The following is a 27,094-nucleotide window of genomic DNA, read 5'->3' on the forward strand; positions in this document are numbered from 1 at the left end:
GCCGCGAGCCGCGGTCAAAAGCTCCGGGAACCAGAAGTCGCGTGAGGTGGATCTCGTGCACCCGGCGGCGGAAGGGGTGCGGGGATCCCGCAGCGACCTCTGACGGGATCCTTACGCCGCTCTGCTAGACTGACGGTCGCCGGACACCTGGTGGAACTCGGGCTGGCGGTGGACATTAGAGTATCAATACCGTCGGTGGTGTAAGCGGCGCTCGGCCCGGCGTCAGAGCAGGTGTCGGCGTTCACGGCTTCCATGATTGGACGGAGCGGCCGTCGGCCGAACCCGTGCGCTCTCCAGGTGCGACTCAGGAAGGGACAGTGACGTTAAGCCGACGTGTGGCTTTGATGGAGCTGCTCACGGGCGCCACGGGTCGACATCGATTATTGATTAAATACCGAATTTAAAAGGAGGATTAGCTGGGCGCGTGCTGGGCAACGTGGATGAACATCTCGGCCGAGCCATAGTGTGACAGAGGCTCAGGTGAGTAACGGCCCGATTTCTGGCGCTTTCATGTGTTTTTATCATGTTTAAGTTGCAGCTCATTTTTATGTCTTCGTCCAGTTTCCTGCTGCTTCTAAATTTCTCCACGTGGATCAATAACGTCTCATCTTAACCCTCATTTATCGACGATTAGATTTTGTACCATTAATCTTAAATGTGCAAAGTAACTACAGTTATCTGATAAATGTAGTAGAGTAGCGGAAGTATAGAGCAGCTTAAGGTGGAAATACTCAAGTACGAGTACAGTAATTTGAGTAAAAGTACTTCTGCAGCGGTTCCTACTGAAGACGTGAATCTGTAAAAACACCTCAGAAATATTTGGTCTTTAAAAAAAGGCTCAGTTGTTTCCTTAAACTGCTGCTCGCTGCTTTTATCAAACGCTCTTCTCATAGTGGAGAAGCGGAAACCAGCAAATAGTCATTTGTAAATTACTTATATTAAGATGAAAGTTGTACTAATTTATTAACTGGATTGTTGGTATTTTAATTAAAAAGTGTGACAATATAAACCCCCCACCCCCCCGAACATGGACGACAACACTCATATATAAATATATATTTTAAAAAAAATTTATTTAAAAAATAACAACCAATTAAAAGCTCATGTTGAACTGTACAGTGCTGGGCGAAGATATAAATATCATCTGTCGGGTGAGAAACAAGCTTTGGATTCACACCAAGAAAACACAAAAACTCCACAGCCCTGGACTACCTTTCCCACAATGCCTTGGATTATGTAATATTGCTCTTTTGATGAGGCCAGGCTAACAGTTTCACTTGCTTCCAGCCTGAGTCAGTTGAGGAGACTGATCTGTTATAGAGGAAAACCAATTTTTAAAAAACTAGTCCATTAAGTTCATGTTTTTGATGCAGCTTTTGGTTTTTAAAACTGTTTTGCAGTTTTCTTAAAGTTTTCAGTGGTGAGACACAGGAGCAGAAAAGAAATGGCTCTTAAAATAAAAAAGAAAACACTAAATAGGTTTTTGAAAAAAGCATTTAACATGCACACTTAAAGGAGAGTTTCAGATGTTTTCAATATAATTAATGTGAGATTTATTCTAAAACATTAGAAAGAATCTGGACTGATCCTTTAGGGCAAATTAGCCTCTTTACAATCATTTCAGTATCAATAGCACCGTTCCCCCTACAGACACTGGACGTCTGCTGCAGAAAAAACAAAAACAAAAAACAACAACCTGCCGGTCATCAGGTGTCTGTACAGAAACAATACTCCACTGCTGAACGCGTCCTCAGGACCACATCGCCTGGAAATCCCAAAACCCACCAGGCAGCAGAGCGTGATTCAGAATGAGGGTCAAAAGGCAGTAAAGTCAACTTTTTCTACCGTGAGATGTCTGTAAATTCAGGTTTACTTCACCAGTGACAGGACGGGAGTCGAAGGTTTGACTTTCTGGTGAATTATTCCTTTAAACCAACAGCGAACTCAAAACCAGACTTACATTCTTCGGTTGGACGGTTGGAGTGTAGTGTGTGCTGAAAAACACCAGTAACGACAGTCATGTTTTCTTTTCTTTCTATAAAACAGGAATCAGCTGTTGACATCTTAGGTTGTAACTTTTTGTTGTCACGCTTCACAAATACGTTTTCCGTTTCATCAGTTACACACTGTTAGACGCATTCAAAGGGGACCCGTTATGCTTTTCCTTATTTTCTGGCCTATATGTAATGTTACAGTGTCGGGTGTCCATATTAAACGTGGCTGAAGTTTAAAATAATGAGGTAAACGTACGTAAAAGTAACTCCCTGTGAGACAGAAGCTCGGGCGCCAGACTGCTCCGATCGCTACGTTTCCAACGGTTCTTTCTACGGATCACCGAATAAAGAAATCCGAGAAGAGCCGACGTCACGGATTTCTTTACACGTTCATCCGCTCGTAGCACGGCTCGTTCTCCCGGAACAATCTACCTGAGTAGTATTAAAGGCAGTTAATGAACTCCAGCACTCAGATTACGTTAGCTTTTGTTTTTCCTGACAGAAGTTTTCAACTTTCCGACGTGTACAACTATTAACAGGAGCATATATAGACAAACGTTTCTTTACGGATGGCGACTGAAAGACTAAATCCACCGTTATGTCACAATAAGCAGGTAATGGGCCTAATATTTACCGAGCAGAGACGTCCTGCTCTAATCTTTGTCGCTGCAGATGTTCGCGCCGTCCACTCTCATATTCCGGATCGGATTCGGGCTCCAACGTGCACGGATTCAGATCTGAGAAGTTTCCATTTCCAACCAATTATGTTCTGTTACTCAGTAGTTTTACGGTTTGCTTTCAGAACCTCCACACCGGTAAGAGGATGAGGCGGTGCTCACAAGCGCTGGGTGCTGGCTTCTGGCCAATCAGAAGAGAGTTGGCTTTTAAGGAGGCCTGAGCTCATCTTGCCTCGTTCAGTCAGAGGCTCTACTGAGGGGCTGAAAAACGGGCAGTTTGAGATCAACGAGAACTTTTTTTAAACTGCGAATCATGCAAAGCTACTCTGCTGGAGTCCCGGATTAACAACATGGAGCTGGAAATGAGCATAACAGATCCCCTTTAACTAAAAACTCATTAAAAGTTTAACGATGAGAAACTTTTAGCCCTGATGGATGGATGGATGATGGATGGATGAACTGTGCTTCCTCTGATGAAGCCAGCTGGAGACGGACCGATCAGGTCGTTACGCTGTGGAAAGCTCCACCCCACTGTCACAAACCCCGCTGTCGATCCGAACGTCCACCTTCAGATCCCGAACCTGAGCGCACAGAGACTCACCTGCAGAGACAAACCACAGCTGACTGACTCGTCGTCACGGTGACAGCTGGCCTAAGTTCAGAGGACACAGAAAGGACAAACAGTCGTGCGATCTGCTCACCGGTCGTCTCGTTGGTCGTCGGCGTTTCCCTGGAGTCGGGGCAACGCAGCGCCTCCTCCAGGACGCTCAGAGCTCTGCACTCTCCCACTGACCTCAGACCAACCAACAGATCGCTGACCGTCCCACCTGAAACCTGCGGGACAAAAGCAACCAGGGGTCAAAGCGGGACGAGGGGGGACGGAGGTCGCCAGAGTCCAACAGGTGGAGAGTGCGTGGCTGTTTCACCTCGTAGCTCTCCAGCAGTGTTTTGGCGGGGGAGGCGCTCAGTCTGAAGGCCGTGTTGAGGATCCCGAGACCCAGACTGTGAGCCAGATTCTCCCAGCATCCTTCACTCTCCAGAGCACGACACACCTCCTGCTTCACCTCCACGTCCAGGCTCGCAAGGTCGCCTACACCCACATTCAGATACAGAAGGCGTATGAAGGAAAACACAGCCCGGACTTTCTGCAGCTGTTGGATCTGAATTTAATCTGATTTCGACGCATTTATTTTACAAGGTGACCCAGAAGACTGTACTGTGTTTCGGTGTGTAAGTGAATGACGCCGGGTCAGGGACGGAGCTCACCTTGCGGAGGGCTGAGGGCTCTGTGACGAGACTGTGGTTTGTACTCTTTACCGTTCAGAAGCTCCAGCACCTGCAAACACACACACACCATCAGGTAGACGCTGCATGTTCTTCAGTTCAGTGATGGTGAACTGAGTCAGGCGGAGTTTGTCTCTGTTCTGCTCCCTAGTGGTCAAAAGCCACTAACGCAGCTTTTACAATGAGAGTAAACATGCATTTACCCTGGATTTGAACCGGATGTGAACATTAAATCGGTGACTGGTTTTAATGTTGTGGCTGATCATCGTAGCTTTTACATTTTTTGTATTTATTACAAATACATATACATTGATATTTAGTGGTTGGGCTCCACATACAGCAAATGTGAACTTCAAAAGAGTCAAACAAAATGTTTATATTGATGACATTTGTATGAAATATTTATTCACTCAGAATTTAGTTAATAGAGCAAAATAAAAGCGTAAAACAACCGGGAAATCTTCAAGCACTGTCTGTTTCTATCGGGTTCTTACGAGTCCAAATCTCTCAAAATCCTAACACAAGGTGTCCGAGGGAAGCAGCTGTACCTGCGTGGAGGTGGCCATGTTGAGCGGAGTTGTTCCTGGGATGTAGCCCTCATCTTCGTCCTCGTCTTCCCTCTCTTTGTCGCAGCACTCCTCCTCTCCGAAGAACAGCGGCTCAAAGTTCTCCCTGTGAGGGTCTGCACCTGAAAACACGAGTAAGACTCAGGAGGTTTTCTTCTTTTCCTTTGTTTTCCGCAGAAGCCGGCGAGCCTGTGAGCATCAAATGAATAGAAGTGCACCGTTTTTTGTGACGGTTGTTTGACTAAAGAACCTGGCTGCTCACGTGGTTCTGCACAGACCTAAACTGAGACCCGGACCCCGCGTGTATCTACACCAGAACTCTCGCGACTGTTGGTCCGCCAGACTACTGCGCGTCAGCCCAGTGACGCGTCATCGCACCCTACGGTGCAGGTGTGCGTCTCCTACCTGCAGCCATCAGGAGGGCCGTGAGCTTGACGGAGCCCCTCCCAGCGGCGATGTGGAGGGGGGTGGAGCCGTTAAAGGTGCAGCAGTCCACCTTGGCGTTTCCCTGACAACAACAGACATCACACACACAGGCTCAGCGTTTGATGCATGAAACTTATTTATGGATTTGTTGAGAGCAGCTAAAAGGAGGGAATCAACTAAGATGTCAGTCATACGTATGCTTTGCTCTGATTGGATACCCAGTCCACCCAGTCCACCCAGTCTACCCAGTCTGTCTGTACCTCCAGCAGCAGGCAGCCGGCCAGCGACACGTTGTCGGCCTCTGTGGCGAGGTGGAGGGCGGTCCGTCCGCAGCTGCGCTCCTGAGCCTCCACGTTGGCCCCGCCCTCCAGCAGCTCCCTGAGAGCAGACAGTTGATTGGACAGGACCGCCAGGTGGATTGCGCACAGACCTGGTAACCATGGAAACAGGCGGGAGGACGTCAATCGCCGACATACAATTTTCCTGCTGGTGTGCATTTGTGCGCGCGCGTACCTGCTGTGTTGGCGTGGTCCAGCAGTCCTCTCAGTTCTCTGTGTTGCAGTAGAAACTGGACCATCCCGCCTCCTTCCTGCTGGGACGCCAGGTGGAGCGCCGTGTTGCCATGACGATCAGTCAGAGTCGCGTCGGCTCCGGCCAATAGCAGGGCCTCCACCGCCTCCTTCTGCTGGGTGATCACAGCCAGGTGCAAAGGAGTCTGGGAAGCAGGAGGGTGGGGTTGCAGACGGTGAACACGCCACACGCTTCAGCCCAAACCGAGGCACCAGAAAACTCACTTCCTCGTCCTCTGCTGCCGAGGCGAGGATTAACTTACCCCCAAACCGATTTGTGTACCTGGTAGAGGTGATTCCTCATGTTCAGCACTTCTTCTCCAGGCAGAGCAGAAACAACCTGAGTCAGACTCTTCAGCGCCTCCCGCTGGCTGTGGAGAACCGCCAGGTGGAGCCCACTGAGAGGAGGGAAGAGGAAACATGAGGGAAAGACTCGCCAGCAAACGTGCGGATTTTAACGTTGGGACTTTCATGGTGAAATGATCGACCTGCACCAGGATCATGTTCTATAAAATGCTTAGTTCTGAATTAAGCTTTCAAAGTGTTTTCTGGGTGTACTGACGTGTCTCCGTCTTCATCCTGTGCAGTCATCAGGGGGCGCTGCGGAGCCAGCAGGTACGCTGAATCACCTGTTACAGAGTACTGAAAGAGAGCCTCCAGCTGTCTGCTGGTCACCTGAACCCACCGCTCGCCTGCATCGCACACTGAAACACACACACCACACCATTTTAATTCAGTGTCAGTGTTTCTCTAACTCTCCAGAAGTCGTATGAAACCGGGCCGATGGCGTCGTTAGAAGTTGAGGGGTTTTAGATTTTCCCATGCGTTTCCTGCAGCGCTGCAACGATTGGTCCGTTAGTCCATCGCCACAACAATAATCAGCGACTATTCTGATAATCGATTCCCTCATTTTTCAAGCAAATCTAGTGAAAAATTGCAAAATATTTTCTGATTTCAGCTTCTCTAATTTGAGGATTTGCTGCTTTTCTTTGTTTTCTGTGTCATTACACTGAATATCTCTGGGTTTTGGAATGTTGGTCAGACAAAATAAAGAAACTGTAGTTTACAGTTTTCACTGTCTTCCGATATTTTACAATTTATCGCAGCCCTGAATATAAATCTGACACCACAAAACCACCTTAAAACCAACAAGCAACAACTTCGACGTGTCTGAAACAGTTTTAGGGTCCGTGTCCATGAACGGTTCAAGATTAAGACATTTCCAGGACGTGCACACGAACACATCTTCAGGTCGTAATCACAAGTGGGAGCACTGATCGTCTTCTGTCTGCCACAACTGTCTAAAAGGTCCCGCAGGGTGGGTGCTGAGGGATTAGGGTCTCTCAGTGCGTATAATGTACCTCTTTCTGGTTCTGGCTCCACACTGACCCCTCCATCCTCGGTCCTCTCCACGACCCCCGTGCCTCTCGTCCGTGCTGCAGCTCGCAGCGCGGCCCCCGACCCCGAGTCGTCGCCTGGATCGCTGTCGTCACCGCCGTCGTCCGCCGCGTCGCCCTGAGAGGCTTTAACACAACGTGCGGGTTGAGTTTTCTTTTGTTTTTCTCGCTAAAACCTTGAATTTCTGCAGTTGGGCTGGGTTGATGTAAAAGCATCAATTCCATGTCTGAGCAGAGTCCTGAAGTAAAAGCTGGGGAGTCTTCTACAGCCGTGGACGGCGCCGCTTTTCATTTTTATTTCTACATTTATAGTCTACGTCTTTGTCCTTTCTGTCCTGTGCTCTCTGACCAACTGTATCATTGTAGTTTGTTCGGCCTAAAAATGAACATCGCTGTGTTATTTCTCACCGTGTTTGATGCCTCCTCCTCCTCCTACTCCCAGACCAGCTGAGTAACCTGTGGAGAATCCTCCTCCTCCTCCTCCATAGTTATAGGTGGTGAATCCCTGGAAGTAACCTGGAGGACGAATCAAACACACCCTGACCACCACTGAGAAAAATAACATACTTCCAAAAAGTAATCTGAAATTAAATCTAGGTCCCACTTGAACAAAGTAAGAACTTCAGTCTTAATCCGAACAGTTTCCGGTCTCAATACAATGTAACAACGGGGCAGACCAGAACATGCAGCCCTCTACAGGTTAACTGAGGCCCCACTAGCAGCCCATGAACACCGAAATGTTCATTACATCTGCCAATGTGACAGGTCAGCTGTTTCTACACCTTGCGTCCACAGGAGCGTCTGTTCTTCAGCAGCCACATTTCTAAACAGGTCAGAGTTGTTTCTCCCGCATTATTCACATTTTACAATCGTAAATATGAGCTGACGGCTCGTTTAGATGGCAACGGACGCTTGTGGCCGACTTTGAAGAAGAACTTGTGTTTTATACATATCTACATTTGTTAGACATCAGACTCAGCAGACCAGCTGGGGCACAACTCCCTGGTTAAATTCTAGTATGTATGAGCCCGGAACAAATCACTTTTTCCTCCTCGGTCAGTTGTTTGACACCAGAAACAGAAAAATGAGCAAATGAGAACAAATATGTGTTGAACCGAGCTGCATTACGTGAAACGCTAGTTTTACTCCGTGTGTGTGTGTGTGTGTGTGTGTGTGTGTGTGTGTGTGTGTGGACAAAGTCAAACAACTGAAATGTACAAATCAATATGAATGTGAAGTCAAGTGTCTATAAACACCGGCATTCATGTATATTTACTCAGTGAATGAGACTTGACCTGCTCAGTGGACGTCAGTCACTGCTGGAAAGTAACTAAGTACAATTTTGAGGTACTTATACTTTACTTAGCTATTTCCACTTCATGCTGGTTCATACTTCTACTCGACTGCATTTCAGAGGCAAATACTCTACTTTTTACTCCACTACATTTATCTGACAGCTTTAGTTACTGGTTATTTTTCAGATTAATGTTTAACTACAGGAAGTACTTTTACTGAGATACTTTAACTACAGGAAGTCCTTTTACTCTGATACTGGAACTACTTTAACTGCGATACAGGAACTAGATGAAGGACTTTTACTTTTTATACTTAAAGTACATTTTGCAGATAATACTTCTGCACTGTTCTCTTAGATTGTTGCGCTGGTACTTTTCCTTAGGTAAGTAGATCTGAAAACTTCTTCCACCCCTGACGTCAGTCCACCAGCTACGACGACAGTGGACGACCTGCATCCCACGGACGCTGGATGCCAGAGCGGCGTAAACTCCAACCCTAAATAAACGGTTGGAACCAGCAGCTCCGACATCTTTCAACATCATCTCTTATCCATCAGCGACTTATCCTCGTCTTTTTCTGAAACTTCCAACCTGAAACTTTCCAGGTTTTCCTGGCCTGTGCCCCCCCCCCGCTGATTTTACCTCCTGCAGAGCCAGGGCCGCCTCCTGCCGCTGGACCTCCTCCTCGGTACAGACCTCCTCCTCCGCCCCCTCCGTGACCGCTGAAGTCCTGGAAGTTCGGCAACGTCTTCTGCCTCTTCCTCTGCACCTCCTCCTTGTCTGAACACACAAAGGTGAAAGTGTATGAGCTTTTTGAAATCAGTACTCGTCGTATTCTGAACTTGTATTTATTCGTTTTATTAGTATTGGCGTTAATGTCGACCTGCCCGGGGACGGCAGATGGAAACTAGCTACTGCATGAATGTGATTATTGTGTTTTTGTACAAACTGAAGTAACAGATGTTGGTGTTTATAAAGCACAGAGTTAAAATCAGGATTCAGCAGGGGGCAGCGTTTACCTGCACTGTCACTGCAGGTCACCTTTTGACACTGATGTTGTGCTGTAGCGTTAACGTACCTACGCTGACAGACAGACAGACAGACAGGGTGTAACGGCACAAAAACGGGGATAAAAGTCTCAAGGACTCAGTAGATGGGTCAGACGCAGACACTGTCAAACTCCAACTGTTTTAAAAGCCCAAACAAGTGGGGCATGTGGGACAGCTTGGTTTTTTTTGAGCTTGATCTACCAGGCAGCACCTCCTTAGAAGCTCCAGCACTCACATTCCCTCGTCTATAGACTATAAATCTACATTGTGGGTGGAAGTAGACCAGACCCCAACACTGCGGTGGCACCTCACCTGTAAACCTGTGTCCGGCAGAGCCTGTAGAACCGTTTACAAACTGAAACTATGGCAATCAAACGTCTTTTCTTATTCTGTTCTGTTATCAGCTGCTTAAAGGACAAACCAAAACTTTGGAAAGTAAAAAAAAACAAATCGGCCACCGGACTCATCAGTCTGGATTAAACCAGGGTTCAACCAACGCCCTGTAACCGGTACGTGTGTGTGGAGCTACCAGACCTACCTATGATCTGAGGGTGGTAGGTGAAGGGTTTGGGCTCGCTGGTCTCGTTGTCAGACTTCCTCTTCAGCTGGACGAACACCGACGTCGGCTTCTGCAGGTTCTGGTCTCGATACTTCGGAGTCTTGAAGACGATGGCGAACTGACGGCAGAGAACACGGGACCATGGGAACTTTTTACCTGCTGCTACTTCCGCTATCGTTGCTGATGATACTCTACCAGATTCGAGATTCATTTTTTAATAGCTGCAGCTGCACCGGGACTAACAGATGTAGTTGCGGTAGAAGTAACGGCAGCACAACGGTCACTGTGATTTAGGCGTTAGCCTCACTAGTCTAAATAGTAGTGATGGTAGCACCGTGGCAGTGGAATAAACGGGAACGGGGGAGATTTTTTAAATAACTGTAATTAGCGCTTCTCGATCACTGACGCTTGTGTGACTTATATGAACAGCAGTACCACTAACTCCTCACACCGACCTGCCTGTGGACGTCTGTCGGTGAGAAATCTCCCAGAGCCTCCCAGGTCAACCCGGAGTCGTCTTCTTCATAGAACCGAACCTGGATATCATCTGCAAAACACACAAAAACGCACAGAACCCGTCAACACCGATTATGTGGTACACGCTGACCGCTGGACACCTCAATGTCTACACTGTTTAGCCAGTTTCTTGTAGTAGAGGTTGCATTAGATGTGAACACGGCTTGTGTGGAGGATGTACTTCCATCCGTGCCTCCGTCTCACAGTCCTTCATTAATAAAAACCTGACGTACAATGTTCTTTTTATCTCTCTTCAGAGTCCTGTGAGCCTCTGACTTTGCCTCTGATCTTTGACCCCCCCCCCCTCTCTCTCCCCCTTCCTCTCTACACCCCCCCCCCCACCCTTTTTAACCAGCACCATCACCATGGTAACCTGTGCGGAGCGGCTCATAATAAAGAGCAGTAGATATTTTTATGGATCAGTCAAACTGTTCTGCTGTTCCGGGTTTTCCACGTGGCAAAGACACGGCGACGATAAAAGCTGCGTCTTAATAAAGTTTCTTTGATTCCCGACAGGATCCCGACGGTGTCGATGCTTTTACTCAGATTCCGTCACTGCAGCTCGGAACAACACGAGGAGACTCTGATGACGACCGGTCATAAAACCGAACTAAACCCCGTCTCTTATTAGTAAAATAATCCACTCACTGTTAAATATTTCCCAGGATGATGAACGCAACATGAGCTACTTTTCACTTCCTCTGTGCTTTGGCAGCAGACACAGTCTGACGCACTTTTTTATCTGCATCACGTGTTCAGAACAAAAAAGGAAAAAAATACTCTCACTACGCTACAGACCGTTCTCATAATTCCTGCTCTGATTCACAGTCACAGTTTCTAGCGTCTCTGCAGCTCCTTGTGACTTATTCCCATTTCACCTGCTGTAACTGAATTTACCTAAAGGCATCGCGGGTACTTCATCTCATATCATGTCAAGTTCTTCATTCATGGTTCTGACGATGTCGCTTCTCGTTAAGAGCTCGTAGCCGGAGGTAAACCCAGGGTTCACAGACCGAGCTGATAACGGCTGGGTCAACCAGGGCGGCCGATGTCAGGCTCAGTGAAACCAGAAAAACAAACAAAACATCAAAACTGCTCCAAAGATTGGAATAACTAATGCAGGTACCCTCACTGTCTGTAAAGTACTCAGGATTTTGTAGCGGTCTGAAGGAGCAAACACAGCAGATTTCATTCCCATTCATTTCTACAGGGGATGAGACAGATTTGCTTCTGGTCCTAGAATTCAGTCGGATTGAACTTTGGTATGCGGAATCTCGAGGCTCTGGGAGGGATTGAGCTCTTCTTCAGCAACTATCGTTTTACTGTAGATTCTTGTTCTACAACTGCAGGTGAGGTGAGCTGAGAGACTGTTTGGCTGAGGTGAGTGCGAGGCCAGATAGAAATTCTGTATAATTCTCAACGTTGTGGACTCCTGTTATTGGCGCACTAGCTATGCCAGCTCCTGCAGTTCATGTTCACCACCCTGCCCCGCCCTACAGGTTTGTGTGAGGTGATGGGTAACGAGTCAGGTCTAAGGACTCCTCTCACTGCTGGATACTGACACTGATGAGGATCGTTAACCGAAAGAAAACATAAATTTATCAACCGGGGTGTGTTTTGTTTAAGCTTTTACTATTCACTCTTCTTTCTGTTGCTGTGAAAAGTTTGCTTGAGTCTGAAGAGGTGATTTTTGTCTCCATAGATCAGACTCATCTTTTGAGTCACTAAGAAGTTCTTTTTTTAAAAAGAAAATCCAGGTACAGTACACGTCAGAGTACTGTATCTGTCTGAAATCTTACAAATACGGAGTCTCCCTCCTTTGAGAGCAACCTGATATTTCCTTTAAAACGTAAACAATCCAATGACACGTCTGCCTGTGGTAATTCATAAAAAACCTTCTGGCAGTTGGCGCTGTTGGCTGATAAACACTTTTGTTCCTCATTTCCATTTTCTACACTCATTACATCACCGCAACACTGTGAAAGTAGACAAGCTGTTAATGTCCAAGCTGATATGAACTGAAAATGGAAAGCTGTTTAGCAGATAGTCATCACTTTACAGGGACTAGAGGGAAAAAATGACTCATAATGAGTCAGGGTTGCTGGTTAATCAGTGTGTGGAGGGTTTTTATGAAAACCTCTACAGATAAATTCCCCCCTGACCTGACCTGACCCGACCCACCTCACCTTTCTGGACTTTGTCACAGAGCAGGTAGACCTCCTCTCCTCCGGTCACACAGCCGGCGGTTCGATCCATCCTCACGATCTTCAGGTTGGAGGCGTTTGGAGCCTCTGAGGGAACAGAGACAGAGCGAGGAAGCAGGTCAGTCAGTGGAGACGGCAAAGCACCACCGGACAGAAACTGTGGGTTCGGTTCCCAGCCACGATTGAAGTGTTGAGTCGGTTCAGACACCAAATGCAAACACCCGCTCCCCTGCACCGTGTCGGTCAGTGCATTTCACAGTGTCAGAGGTCCGGCTGTCATACTGCATATCTGCATACATGTCAGGGCTACGTGGAGACCACGTGACCTTTGCCGCTTTATGTGTTTTTTCATGTTCTTTGGCGCTGACACGTCATGACGCAGGTCAAAGAGAAGCTCAGGGATCTTTTTTCAGTCACACTGGGCAGTTTCATGTTTTTTGATCTACCAAAGCTGTTTTCCAGTGCAAACATCACTCCCTCTGCATGAAAAATAGTTAAAAGGGATGCATCATATATTCTTGGCCAATAAGTAAGACAATTAACTTGTGGTTCTGGTTTTCGGATTGTTTTTGAAGCCTATATATGCTCAAAGGTGTGGCATTATTAGTCTGCATATTAAATAAGTTCAGGTTATTAAAAACACATTTACAATCAATTGAAAAATAAACTTGTTAATCTAAAATTGAATATCTATTGTTCTCTTTGCATTGTTTTGCATTTGTAAGATTAATAAATATGTATTGGTTTTCATTTTCGGCCCTGAAATTCCATATCGGTGCTTAAATAGTAAACGCAGTGGGGTCCAAAAGTCTGAGACCACATTGAAAAACTTTAATGTTTTCACATAAACCTGGAAATAATCAGAAAGTCTGAGCATTCAAAACATTTAAAAAACACAAGTTATGTCATGTAAAATCAGGAAGAAATATTCAAGATTCTTCTCTATTTCTGCGTCAGCAATCAGATTTTAGCAAATTAGGGGCATTGACCAACTTATAGTTAGGTCCATAAGTATTTGGACAGTGACAGTTTTCATAATTTTATCTCTCTACACCACCACCATGGATTTGAAACAAAACCATCAACATGTGACTGAAGTGTCGAATTTCAGCTTTAATTCAAGGGGTTTAACTAAAATATCACATTAAACTAACTGAAACCATTTTTTCAGTCTCCTCATTCAGAGGCTCGAAAAACAATGGACAAACCAACATAATATATATATATGACTTATTTTAACTTGAAAAAAAAAATCCTCAATGAATGGCTGGCTGGCTAGATGGAAAAACTGTGGACGTCTGGGCCGAAGTTTCCTCCTTGAGACCTTTACTGCAGCTACTACTGCAGCCGCCTTCAGTTAATGGTTGTTTGCGCATGCCTGGCTGGTATGGCGGTGGTGGTGGGTCATTTGTGTTGTGATGATGATGCTGGCTGCTGAAGCAGCAGAGCAGGATGGTCTGAAGTGTAGTTCTATCTACTCTCTGCTCAGAAGCCAAACAATGCAAAAAAAACGGTTTTTTTGCCGGTGCTTCTCAGTACAGATGGGATATATACCCAAAACTGCAAGAGAGAGCAACACAGGAGCTTCTCAAGGCAAAGAAATGGAATATTCTTCAATGGCCAAGTCAGTCACCTGACCTCAGCCCAACTGAGCAGCTTTTCACTTCATGAAGACAAATCTGAGGGCAGAAAGAGCCGCAAACAACCATTAACTGAAGGCGGCTGCAGTAAAGGCCTGACAAAGTATCTCAAGGGAGGAAACTCGGCCCTTGGTGACGTCCATGGTTTCTAGACTTCAGCCAGTCATTGACTGCAAAGGATTTTCATCCAAGTATTAAAATAATCCTCATATACATAGTTATGTTGGTTTGTCCAATAATTTTCGAGCCTCTGAAAATGAGGGACTATAAATAAAAATGGTTCCAATTCCTAACTGTAACTCCTTTGCAGCGAAGGTCAGATTTCTGGATCAGTTGTATCCAAAGCACGATCAGGCAGACCAAAAGTGACCACACCATCAGAAGATCAATACATCAAGCTTAATTCCCTGAGACATAGAAAAGCAACTTCATCACAGATACAGAATTTGCTACTTAAAGACCACAAGACTCCAATCAGAAAAGTTCTGGTAAAAGAAGGCTGTCTCGTAGTGGTCTCCGAGGACGAGTGGCAGTTTCTAAACCGCTTCTCAGGACGGAAGACAAGGCCAAACACTTGGGGTCACCTTCTCTGGAGATGGACACCTGCACTGAACTGACTATGCCCTGAGCAAGTACCGCTCCCAGGCCTGTCACAATAATCACATTATCGACTTATCGTACAATATGTGGACATGACGTCGATCAATATTGTTTACATGCAAATGTCTCCAACATTTTACGCCACATGACTCCAGAATGAACAGCGGGGTTTTCACCACCGTTATAAGACTTGGTTGCTGCGCCTGTGGAGGATGTACTTCCATCCGTGCCTCCGTCTCACAGTCCTTCATTAATAAAAACCTGACGTACAATGTTCTTTTTATCTCTCTTCAGAGTCCTGTGAGCCTCTGACTTTGCCTCTGATCTTTGACCCCCCCCCCCTCCCTCTCTACCCTTTTTAACCAGCACCATGGTAACCTGTGCGGAGCGGCTCATAATAAAGAGCAGTAGACATTTTTATGGATCAGTCAAACTGTTCTGCTGTTCCGGGTTTTCCACGTGGCAAAGACACGGCGACGATAAAAGCTGCGTCTTAATAAAGTTTCTTTGATTCCCGACAGGATCCCGACGGTGTCGATGCTTTTACTCAGATTCCGTCACTGCAGCTCGGAACAACACGGTCGCTGCGCCTGAGTCAAATAAACGCAAAAAAAATAAGCTGATACACGTGTTGCTGTCATTTTCTGGTCGCGCTGCTCCTGTCGTCTCGTCTGGCGTTTTTCCCGACGATCGAACGATCCGGCCAGAAAGTTTGGAAGAATAAGTGAAAACGTTTGGTTTCAAAGCTGCACTCTACAGCTCCGGGCTGGGAGCATTCTGCGTTTCAGCCGAATGAGAGGGGAAGATGCCCATTAACGCGAACGAGCCGGTATGTCGACTTTGTGTAAAAACTGTGACAATACAACAGTATGCTGCCTGTTAAGGAATGAATGACTCTCTTTACCCCTGTGCCAAATGTTTACTATTTATTTAAGTCACTTTTTGTTAACAGAGCCTGAGAGTCCATTTTATTTATTGTTTTGGTTGATGTGGTTTTATTTCGTCTACGTTTATTTATGATATTTTAAAAAAATTTTCACATTCCAATTCCAATGTCTGAATATTCTCAAGAATCAGAAGTTCATTGCTCTTTGAAAGGGTCTACATGCATTATTAAGCTATTATATAATCATTGTATCAGTGGCATAAAATGGTCTTAAAATGACAATATCGTTTATCGCAATTATTTTTGGGACAATCAATCGTCTAACAAAAGTTGTCATCGTGACAGATGGAACCACTCCGTTCTTCAGAGACATAATAGACCCTCTGGTTTGCATCTTTGTGGAGGAGGATTCGTACTGCAGCGGGATAATGACCCCAGACATGCCTCACAGCTCTGCAAGAACTACTTGAAAACCAAAGAAGACCAAGGAGTCCTGACTGTCACAGACTTTCCACCAGAGTCCCCTGAGCTCAACCCCACTGAACATTGATTGGGGAGCCTGAAGACTGAGAAAGCCAAGCGTTCTTTGACATGTCAAGAAGCTCTTTCTTCCGAACGTTGTCAGATCGTGCTGGGAGAACATGGGTCATCAGGTTTTGCACAAAATCGTGGAGTCCATGCCAGCTCAAGTGCATGCTGTCCTTAGATCAAAAGGGGGACGCACGAAATACTAAGATATTCTGAAATTCGTGTACAATTTTCAAAGATTCCACTTTTCGCTCAAATCGTTAAGCTGATATCATTTGTAATGAAAAAAATTAGTATTACATTCGAAACAAATGAAGCATCTTGACTAGTGGTCTCAGACTTTCGGACCCCACTGTATGTGCAACACAGCCTGATAATACATGACGCACGGATAAAGCACGGCAGTGATCCTACCACAGTCCGAAATTGGACCGGAACACTTCCATGGAGAGGTAGAAATCCAGTTGGAAGCTGTTTTCCTACTGGACACTATCTGCGCTGAGCTCACTGTTTAACCTCCACTGTCCGTCATTTGAACACACTTTATGAAGATGACATTTCAGACCTCCATTAGACAAAATACATACAAACTTGATGAAACGCCGTCTTAATAAGAGGGATCCTGCGTACATGTCACTAAAACTTTTTGAAGTTAGGTCCTTGACTCAGTGTTTAATCAGACAATTTCTTTTCAATCTACATTTAATTTGGCATGGACTAAATGTGTCCTCATTGACCCCTGGAACTTCTTCAAGGACCCGTGGAATCTTCTCAAGGATCCAGAGAACTTTTACAAAATGTGACTCCAAAACATGACAGTCAGCTTCAAACTGGAAAACCTGACAAATGGCGAACAAACGTTTCTCCAGAAATGATGAGGTAAGTCCGTCCGACACATTTTTCTTTGAAATGTCTTGAGCGCCACCCTCTGGACGAACATGTTTAGTTCCACTACTGGTAAGACTAAGAATCGATCAAACATCAGGATGTTGTTTGTTCTGTCCTACGCTTTAATATTGGGCTGTAATGAACACTGCAGCCTCTAGCAGAAGCAGAAGATTCAGAAATCAATAATCTGCAGTTTGAGTCTTAATCGTGACAAATTTTGTGTTGATAAACTGAAAGTGCAGAACTGATCCTGCAGTGATGAACCCGGAGCATGTTTCAGTCTACTGAGAGGAAGCTGCAGCGTACAGAAACTAAAACCAGCAGGAAGAGGGAAATGAAACCAGGCAGCAATGCACGACTTCACAATAATCCTCAGATAGAAAGAGCAGACTGGGGACGAGGGTGTGATCAGAGCTGACTTAGGTGAGATAAAGATACAGAAAATGCTGAGCGGATCAGAGTATCAGTATCCTCCAAACCCTTTCACCGTCATCGTCGTCATCTCAATCTCCAGTCCTGGCTGGAGTGTGTAAGTGTTTTGTGCGTTTGGACTCACTGCTGTCGTAGATCGGTTCAGACACGACGGGTTCGAGTCGTCTGGAGAAACCTCCATCACTGTCGGGGAGGAACGCCGTGAACATGAGCCGAACCACACTGAGGTCCATTTCTTTAGCCTGAAGAGACGCTGCACTGTTGATCACGCTGCGCTGGTGGTCTGAGGAGAGGGAGAGCACTTTATTACACATAACCAACAAAATCGCAAACACGACACATACTGTAAAAAAATAAAATAAAAATAAAAGCATAAGCGAGACATAAAATAAATGTTGAAATAAATGTTTTTTCAGGTAAGATGACACACACAGGATTCTTAATCAAATCTTCTATAAATGTCCAGATAAATAAATCTTGTTCTACTCACACATATTTCTGTAGTTTCACTGACCTAATGCAATCATTAAACCTTTACCTAGCCTAAACTTTATTCTAACACAGCTCTCTGAAGAAGACAAAATGTCCTCACTTCTAAAAATGTCCTCGCTTTTTCAAATTGTCTTCTCCTTCCAAAAATGTCCTCACCTTCTACATTGGCATCGCTGTAAACGTCTGAAACTTCAATATATTCTCACAAAGACACACACACACACACACTCAGCAGGACTGACCGTGGAGGTCTCGGGGGACTCGGACCTCCCCCTGCAGGCCGTCAATCTCGGGGTGGATGCAGACTCCACAGTTGTATCCCATCCTGAAGGCCTCGATCATCCTCTCCTCCAGAGTCTTCGCCACGTTCTTCTTCGTCACGTGGAGGATCCCCAGGTTAGGGAAACTGACAGACACAAAAATCTGTTAACTATTATCGTTTTTCCTGAGACACTACAGCGTGTGTGTGTTTTAATGTATCCTGCAGACCTGATGCTGCAGTCTTTGGGCTGCAGGTCGGCGATGCAGATCCCTTTGTCGCACTGTTTTCCCACCAGACTGTGAGCGTGAAGCTGAGGAACAGAGGTCATTGCCGTCACAAGCTGGACCACCACCCGGGCCGGACCCTGGTAGTTACAGATCTGAAACACACACACGGAATAACAACATTTTACTACCATCACACTGGGTTTAAACCACCTCTTGCTACATGCCTTCAGGCACGGCACAACCTGCAAAAAATTAAGAATCTGAACCAAGTCTTGGGACCACACTGGATCCATGTCAGCTCCAAAAATTCTGGGATCTCAGGGCTGAGAGTTCAGATATAAAATGTGCCAACTTAGCCTTGATCTGATTCTACCGATTCAGTGAAGGGGGACTCATCGATCATCAATCAGCTGCTGTACAGGTTAAATGAACTGATGCATATGTGAGACCCATCCTGATTATTTTCACTGTTTAATCATCAGAAAACAATGACAAATGCCCATCACAGTTTCCTGAAGACCAAGGTAAAGTAATCAAATCCTTTGTGTGAGGAAGTGTCCAAAACCAATGATGATTCAGTTTACTATATCATTAATACTCAAGCAACAAATTTTCACATTTGAGCAGCTGAAACCACCGAATTTTTGTCATTTTCTGTCTGAAAAATGACTGAAACAATCAATCAATAATCAACATGGTTGCTGATTTATTTTCTGTTGATCAACCATTATAATTTGAAACTTATTAATTGAATAATCATTTATCAGAAATAATTTAATAATAATTTAAATTCCCACATGTAGGTTTTTTGTGTTTACAATCAGTGTTACTCATTAAAAATAGTCTGAGGTCTAATAAACATTTAAAGGGTAAATTGGGTGAAGTGAGTCTGGTGTGGAAAGATCAGAGAGGTTAGATTGGACAGATTGTGGTTCCTGAAGTCATTCAGAACTCCACAGATGACTCACACAGACTTCACAGAGCGAAGACGAGAGTTGATTTGAAGCAGTTTGGAGTTTTTGGGTCCCTCAGTGTTTCTCTGCTGTGGTTCACAAGCACTTTCTCCAGGTACAGATGACTCAATGCTCTGCTTTACTTTTCAGGGACTGAAAACTACAGTCCCCTCCAAAACTACTGGAACAGCAAGATGAATATGAGAAGACTAAAGAATTTCAGTTCTCATTTCCTGGTATTTACATCTACATGTGTTACACAACTTAGGACACAGCACCTTTTGTTGAACCTACGCATTTTTCAAGTGAGCAAAAATATTGGAACATGTGACTGACAAGTGTTTCTTGCTGCCCAGGTGTTGCCTTTTAGATAGATTTTTTAAAATTAAATAGCTCTGAAAGTCTACTCTTGGTTTTAGCCTGCAAAAACCAACATGAAGACCGGCGAGTGTTTATGGGAGAAAAGCAAGCTGTTTTGAAGCTGAGAAAAAAAGAGCCACTGCACAAACACTGGGCACTGGCAAAACTACAATTTGGAATGTCCTGAAATAGAAAGAGACTACTGTCGTACTGTGCAACAGACATTGAACAGGTCGGCCGAGGTCAACAACAGCAGTTCATGACAGAAAAACAGAGCTATTAAGAAAAAACCCAAAGCAACAGTTTGCCACATCACCTCCAACCTCCACAGGGCAGGAGTGAAGGTATCTCAATCCACCGTGCAAACAAGACTTCGAGAGCAGAAATATAGAGGACATACCGCAGGATGCAAACCACTCATCAGCAGTAAGAATCAGAAGGCCAGGTTGGAATTTGCAAAGAAGTAAAGAGATGAGCCGCAAAAGTTCTGGAACAAAGTTTAATGGACTGATGAGACCAAGATGAACCTCTCCCAAAGTGATGGAAAGGCCAAAGGAGGATCCAAGGAGGATCTCATGATCCAAAACATACAAGCTCATCTGTGAAGCACGGTGGAGGTGGTGTCATGGCTGCTTCTGGAACGGGCTCACTAATCTTTACTGACGATGCAACTCACGATGGTAGCAGCAGCATGGATTCAGAAGTCAAAAGAAACACATTGTCTATCAGTTTACAGAGAAATGCAACCAAACTAATCGGGAGGAGCCCAAAACACACTACAAACACAACAAAGGACTTCATCAGGGCGAGTCGGTGGAAGGTTTTAGACTGACCAAGTCAATCGCCAGACATTACCCCGACAGAGCATGAATTTCGGCTCCTGAAGAGGAGACTGAAGGGAAAACCCCCTGAAACAAACAAGAACTGAAAGAGCCTGCAGTAAATGGCTGAAAAAGCCTCACAAATGAAGACTGCAACAGTTTGGCGATGTCAGTGGGTCGCAGGCTTGATGCAATCATTGCAAGAAAGGGTTGTGCAACCAGATATTAAATGTTATTTTTCTTTTGATCTCATACCCAAATGTCTTCAGTGTACAACAAAAAGAAAGGAATTGGCCTCTCTTTTCCAGTAGTTTTGGAGGCGACTGTAGAAGTTTAGCAAGACAATGATCTATGCACACTTGATTAAAAAAAACAAATAAAAAAAACAAAACATCTTTAGGGACTTTGAGGGCTCTGTAGATTTCAAACCTGTGATGCAGCCACTGCTGCTTCCCAGGGAGCTCTAAGAACAATACCAGTGTTCAGCCAAAATTTTGTGAATTTAACTCCCAATTATGAATTTATTTCACAAATCTTTTTCCAAATTATTTTTGCATGCTAGTAAAATTACTGATCTGTGATAAAAGCATCTTATATTTTCAAATCCAGACAGGCTTCATCAGTGATGAAAATAGACAGGGATTGTTCATAATCTACCTAATTAACATGAGTCTTTTTTGATAACTGATAATTATCATATTCTCTACATTAAAGCCAAGACAACCACAGCTCCCACTCAAAGGACATACTCAGCTTTATAGACACACACTGTCAAAAAACACACTGAAAAACTGATTAAAGATCATTTAGTCCAATTCAGAGGCACCGAAGCTCAATAAGGAAGGAGACGATAACAGAACATACCTGGAGATTAGTGCATTTATAAATCCAGTAGAAATGGCTCCAAACCAAACGTAGTCTTTTACATTCCTTCAAGAAGCAGCTAAACCATGAAAATTTGAAAAATGCTCATCACTTCTTTTGATATATTTTTCTCTCGTGTATTTATCTAAGCTTTTCCTTCTTTCTCGTGGTTTATTTTTTGTTTTGTCTCTATGTCTACTGGCCCAAATTAGGGTCATTTCTTCCCTCACTTCTGTCTCCCGTAGTTGGTGCTTTTCCTCCGTGTCCTCATTCTGCTGGTACCTCTGACTCTGGAGCCACTACTACTCAACACATTATTTCTATTAATTATTATTATATTTGATGATGCTGTAGAAAATAAGGCTTAACATTTAATGCGATGTGTACGTATGCAAACCCACCTGGGTGACGGAGGAGCCCGCACCGTTATCCATCTTGAAAATCTACTACACCTTTCAGGCAAGAAAACCACCCGCCCTCAGATTGGACTCTGCTTTGTGATTGGATTGTCACTATCGAGTCAGATTCAGGTGTAAAGACAGAGTCAAAGCTCATACCCTTAACTTCAGCGCTGAGTTTTAGACGCAGTTTTCTGCTTCGTGTCTGTGCACGCACGTTCACAAGAGCACTTCTTTTTTCACAGTCTCTTTGTGTAACCTCACCACTGATAGCATTTGTTCACAGATTTTATTCACACAGTCTCTTTTCCCCTACAAATACAACTCTTGTCTACACATGTACAAACATGAATTTGTCATGCAGATTTATTTTACCAGGTTTACAGAGATTGAGTTACAACTATAAGCTTTGGAATTATTTGCAAACATCACATTACAAGCTCAAAATCTTTTTGACCTTAATTTGGGTTCATAGGTCTCCCAGACTCATTTTCATGTTCTCTGATCATTTAATTGCATTCTTACTAAGCTGTTTTACATAAAGGAAATCAGATATAAAAAATACAGCGTTCCCGTTTCTACCGGGTGTGTGGGTGCGTGCGTGGGTGCGTGCGTGGGTGTCTGCCTGCGCGCTTGCATGCGTAAACCATGGCACTGCAGGTTATGTGCCTGCAGGAACGTTGCAACTGCAGCAGTAAATAAACTCGAGCCCACTTCCTCTTCCCAGTTCTATCGGCCAATCAAGGCTCTCCGGTAACCAAACCGAGTTCCTAGAAACACAGCGAATGTTGGTGTGCGACTGTTTCCTGGCTCAAAAGCGCTCACAATAAATATCTGTAGTATTTGGTACTCCCAGCAGTTTGAAACAGACAGATGGAGTTTGCAGCAGAAGGTGTTTGTGATCAAACTCTGAATCTGACTGATCTTGGTGTCTGCAGGTGCGGTTGATATCAGGGCTGCACAAAGGGTGCATTTGTTCTCTGGTTTTGGTATCGGGGGAATTATTCAGTATGAACCAATGCCACACACCACAGCATTTATAGGCTAAGATACTCTGCAATGCTCGTCCCTCAGGAGAACAGGGGCCAGATGTAGAAACACAGACCTCAGACCAGCCTTAAACACAGTTTTAGTTGTGAAGCTGCACAGAATTTTATGCATCTGGCTCCTGGAATCAGGTGATAGTGAAACATGTAAACTACAAACTCTGAGAGGGCAGAAAAAGTGTTAAGCTCTAACTTATTGATTTTTAAAGATGGAATCTAAAAAGTTGAAAACACAAGATTGGAACCTGCTATGAAGTAAGCGACAGATGTTTTAAGTCCAGTGTAGCCTGAATGGGTGGGTCGTCGACTTTCAGCTTTAATTCAAGGGGTTTAACTAAAATATCACATCAACCGTTTAGGAATCACAGCCATTTTTATACATAGTCCCTCATTTTCAGAGGCTCAAAAGTAACTGGACAATTGACCTACAGTCAGTTTCATTACAGTTTAAGCAGATAAAAGGTTTGGAATTGATTCCCAGTGTTTTTTCATTTGGTAGCTGTTCATGTCTCAGTTTGTGGTCCAAAGAGGTGTCGATGCAAATGAAGGAGGCCACGATTAGGCTGAAAAAACAAAACAAACCTGTCAGACAGACGGAGGAAGCTTTGGTAGCGGCCAGATCAACAATTTGGTTCGTTCTTAAAAAGAAGGAACGGACAGGTGAGTTCAGCAGCAACAAAAGGTCCGGAAGACCACGGAAGACAACTGAAGTGGATGGTCGCAGAATTCTTTCCCAGTGAAGAAAAACCCTTCACAACATCTGGTCAGGTCAACAACACTCTGGAGGAGGCAGGCGTGTCATTGTCAAAGTCTACAATCGAGAGACGCCTTCATGAATGTAAATACAGAGGGTTCACCACAAGGTGCAAACCACTGGTAACACTAGAGAACAGAAAGGCCAGCTTAGACTTTACCAGAAAACCTCTAGAAAAACCAGATTCTTTGGACATGGAACCAAGATGAACTTGTACCAGAATGATGGGAAGAGACGAGTCTGGAGAAGGAAAGGAACGGCTGAACAGAACATGTTTTTCACTTCATGAAGACAAATCTGAGGGCAGAAAGAGCCGCAAACAACCATTAACTGAAGGCGGCTGCAGTAAAGGCTGACAAAGTATCTCAAGGGAGGAAACTCGGCCCTTGGTGACGTCCATGGTTTCCAGACTACAGCCAGTCATTGACTGCAAAGGATTTTCATCCAAGTATTAAAATAATCCTCATATACATAGTTATGTTTGTTTGTCTAGTAACTTTCGAGCCTCTGAAAATGAGGGACTATGAATAAAAATGGTTCCAATTCCTAACTGTAACTCCTTTGCAGCGAAGGTCAGATTTCTGGATCAGTTGTATCCAAAGCACGATCAGGCAGACCAAACGGTTAATGTGATATTTTAGTTAAACCCCTTGAATTAAAGCTGACAGTCTACACTTCAGTCACATCCTGATGGATTCATTTCAAATCCATCATGATGGTGTGCAGAGGCAAAGTTATGAAAATTGTGTCCCTGTCCAAATACTTATGTACTAACAACTGACTAAACACAAAAAAAAAAAAAAAACTGGTGCCATTTTCTGGATTTTGAATGTTTACACTGTCAAATAACCCAAACCATAGGAGAGAGAAAAACTATAACACCTCATTTTAACTTCTACTTTTTGGCTGAGAGTTGTAAAACAATATCAGGGCACAATCTCTATGAGAAGTCCCCCTTCTCGTGCTGAAGCTTTTTTTCCCCCCCTTGCTTTATTTCTACTGAACACATTTTTTCATTCAACCTGAAGCTCTGCAGCCATCAGCAGTTTGTGGCTACTGAGGGACACGAAGTTATATGAATGTGAAGTGGGGCAGTGATCTGTCATATCATAACAAAAGGTTAAACGTGTTGGTATTTCTGGGCCAGAGTAGGCGCTAACACAGATATTACACCTCTGGATGTGAAGCTTTCATCTCGTCCTGAAACTAAACACCTTTCCTGTTTGTGACGCAGCTCCACTTCCTTGTAATTACATGTGGGTGTCATGGGGAGGAAATTCCCAACAGACATGAAACACAGGGGAGGAAGGTGTGTGTGTGTGTGTGTGTGTGTGTGTGTGTGTGTGTGAGAGAGAGAGAGAGTGACAGTAGGTGGTATAAACCTGGACAGGTCTGGGCCAGCAGAGACTCTTCAAAAGCTTCTTTATCCAAAAACTCAACTCGTTTCTGCAGAAACTTCCACTGATGTCAACCATAAAACCAACAAACACTCAGTGTTCAGATCTCTGTCAAAGCTGCACAATCTCCTACACTAATTATTTCAGTGACAGAAAAGGTGTAGAACGTTTTCATTTTCATCTGGATACAAGTCTGCATCAACATTTTTCTCATTCACGTGCTGTAAGAGCAGGAATTTAATCACAAAAAATGCACAAAGATCTCTTTTGCAATGTTAAGAAATCCCTTAAAATAAATAAATTAATGAACAATCTGAGACGATCATCAAAAATTAATCACGTGTTCTTCGCCGCATGCTTGAATTTTCCACCAAATTTCAGAGAAATCTGATAAATAGTCTTTGATAGATACTGCTGACTAAAAGACACACGACCATCCCTGAAAACAATCTCCTCCTTGGTGGAGGTAACAAATTTCTATCCCTAAAACACCAGCGTAACGATCAACCAGTAATAAAGAGGTCAGACAAGAGGAGAGAGTTCACACGCAAAAACTGATAATGGATGATGAAAAAAACAAAAACAAACATGAAATAAAATCCACACAAGACAGAAATGACCTTTAAAAACTTTAAATAGCCCTGTAAAATTTCAGTGCTATAAAATTTTATAAAAGTAGAAAAACGAGACACAAAAGGTACAAATGTTCAACTGTTCACTGTTTACACTGGCTGTTTTATCCCATACAGTGTATATCAATAGTATTAAAGACAGATTAAATATGCAGTGCTCTCAGAAATTCAGTTCTCCAAGCACTGTCCTGTTTGTACTTGTTTTAAATCTGACCTGGGATCTGGAGATCCTTTCCCTAAAACAGAACAGACTCTCCTTTCAGCATTTCTTCTCTACATTCATCAGAAAAAGTAAAACTCACTTTAAACGGATCACTTAAAACGAAAAAACTATTGAATCCGGTTTATTGATTATGTGGAGAATCGCTCTTTTCCAGCATCATTATGATTAATTCCATTCATAATATTTAAAAGAAAAGAATTTGATTGCTTATGCTGTATATTTTTTAAATTGTATTCATTACACTGTTGGTTTTATTTCATTTGCATTTACTTTTGCTTGTGGATATTGTTTTATTTATAGGTTATTTCGTTCCGGTTATATTTTATTTGTTTTTATTTTGCTTTGATCTGTTAAACTTTTCAGTACAATCCCATATAAAGGGTCCACTGCATTAAAATATGCGAATGAGTCCGCGCTTGACTAGTAGAATTAAATTTCTACAAACATTTCGTTTTAAACTCATCACCTTAAAATCTGGGAAACAAGCCTGATATCCAAGCCATTAGTAGTATTCAAGGCCGTGAAGCTGCATGTACGGTCAGTCTGCGAAGGTAACACTCATGTTAACTCAAGCAGCAACACTATTAAATACTGTACATGTTACTGTTTGAGTTCTATTATTTTCATTATCGATTAATCTGCTGATAACTGTCCTTGATTAATGGATTAATCATGTCTTCAAAATGTCAGAAATTAGTGAAAAACGCCTGCTTAAAATTTCCTACAGCTCTTCAAAGGTCTTGTTTTTTTATGACACATAAAAAGCATCAAATTCTTACCTTTAAGAAGCTTCAACCAGCAGATGTTTGGCATTTTTGATTACACAAATGACAAATGATTATTTGAGTATGTTCTGTCGATCGACTAATCAATTAATTGACAAACTGTTGCAGCCCTACTTCAGTCCATGTGTTCTCGACTGTTCAAGACTCTCACTTGGGACCGACTGGATCCAATCCAGTGTTCTGGACCTTGGACTGAGATATGTGGATAGACTTCAGCCTTTGGCAGTTAAACCTTTTGTTGACAATACCTGGAACGCCGTATTTTCCAGGTCTGTGATTTCCAAATAATTTCCTCATAATTTCCAATAAGTTTCCTGCAAGGAACTACGTAATTTTCTCACTAACTGCAGGTTCTAATGGGTTCACCAAC

At 43.9% G+C, this 27,094-nt stretch overlaps 1 protein-coding gene across 1 annotated transcript; it reads right to left on the reverse strand.

The window, feature by feature from the left end:
• Positions 1–1,054: 1,054 nt before the first annotated feature.
• Positions 1,055–27,094, reverse strand: LOC120785165 (nuclear factor NF-kappa-B p105 subunit-like). The gene is given in 23 exon segments (XM_040119604.1): positions 1,055–3,236; positions 3,238–3,272; positions 3,373–3,505; positions 3,598–3,761; positions 3,938–4,007; positions 4,504–4,643; positions 4,927–5,029; positions 5,208–5,377; positions 5,461–5,662; positions 5,800–5,880; positions 5,883–5,914; positions 6,079–6,100; positions 6,102–6,220; positions 6,878–7,039; positions 7,322–7,429; positions 8,851–8,988; positions 9,796–9,934; positions 10,272–10,363; positions 12,519–12,623; positions 17,635–17,793; positions 18,245–18,408; positions 18,492–18,643; positions 26,719–27,094. Coding segments are annotated over 22 exon segments (2,607 nt in total). The 5' UTR covers positions 18,593–18,643; positions 26,719–27,094; the 3' UTR covers positions 1,055–3,068.

This window comes from Xiphias gladius, chromosome 23 (assembly GCF_016859285.1).
Source record: "Xiphias gladius isolate SHS-SW01 ecotype Sanya breed wild chromosome 23, ASM1685928v1, whole genome shotgun sequence".
NCBI classification, from domain to species: Eukaryota; Metazoa; Chordata; class Actinopteri; order Istiophoriformes; family Xiphiidae; genus Xiphias; species Xiphias gladius.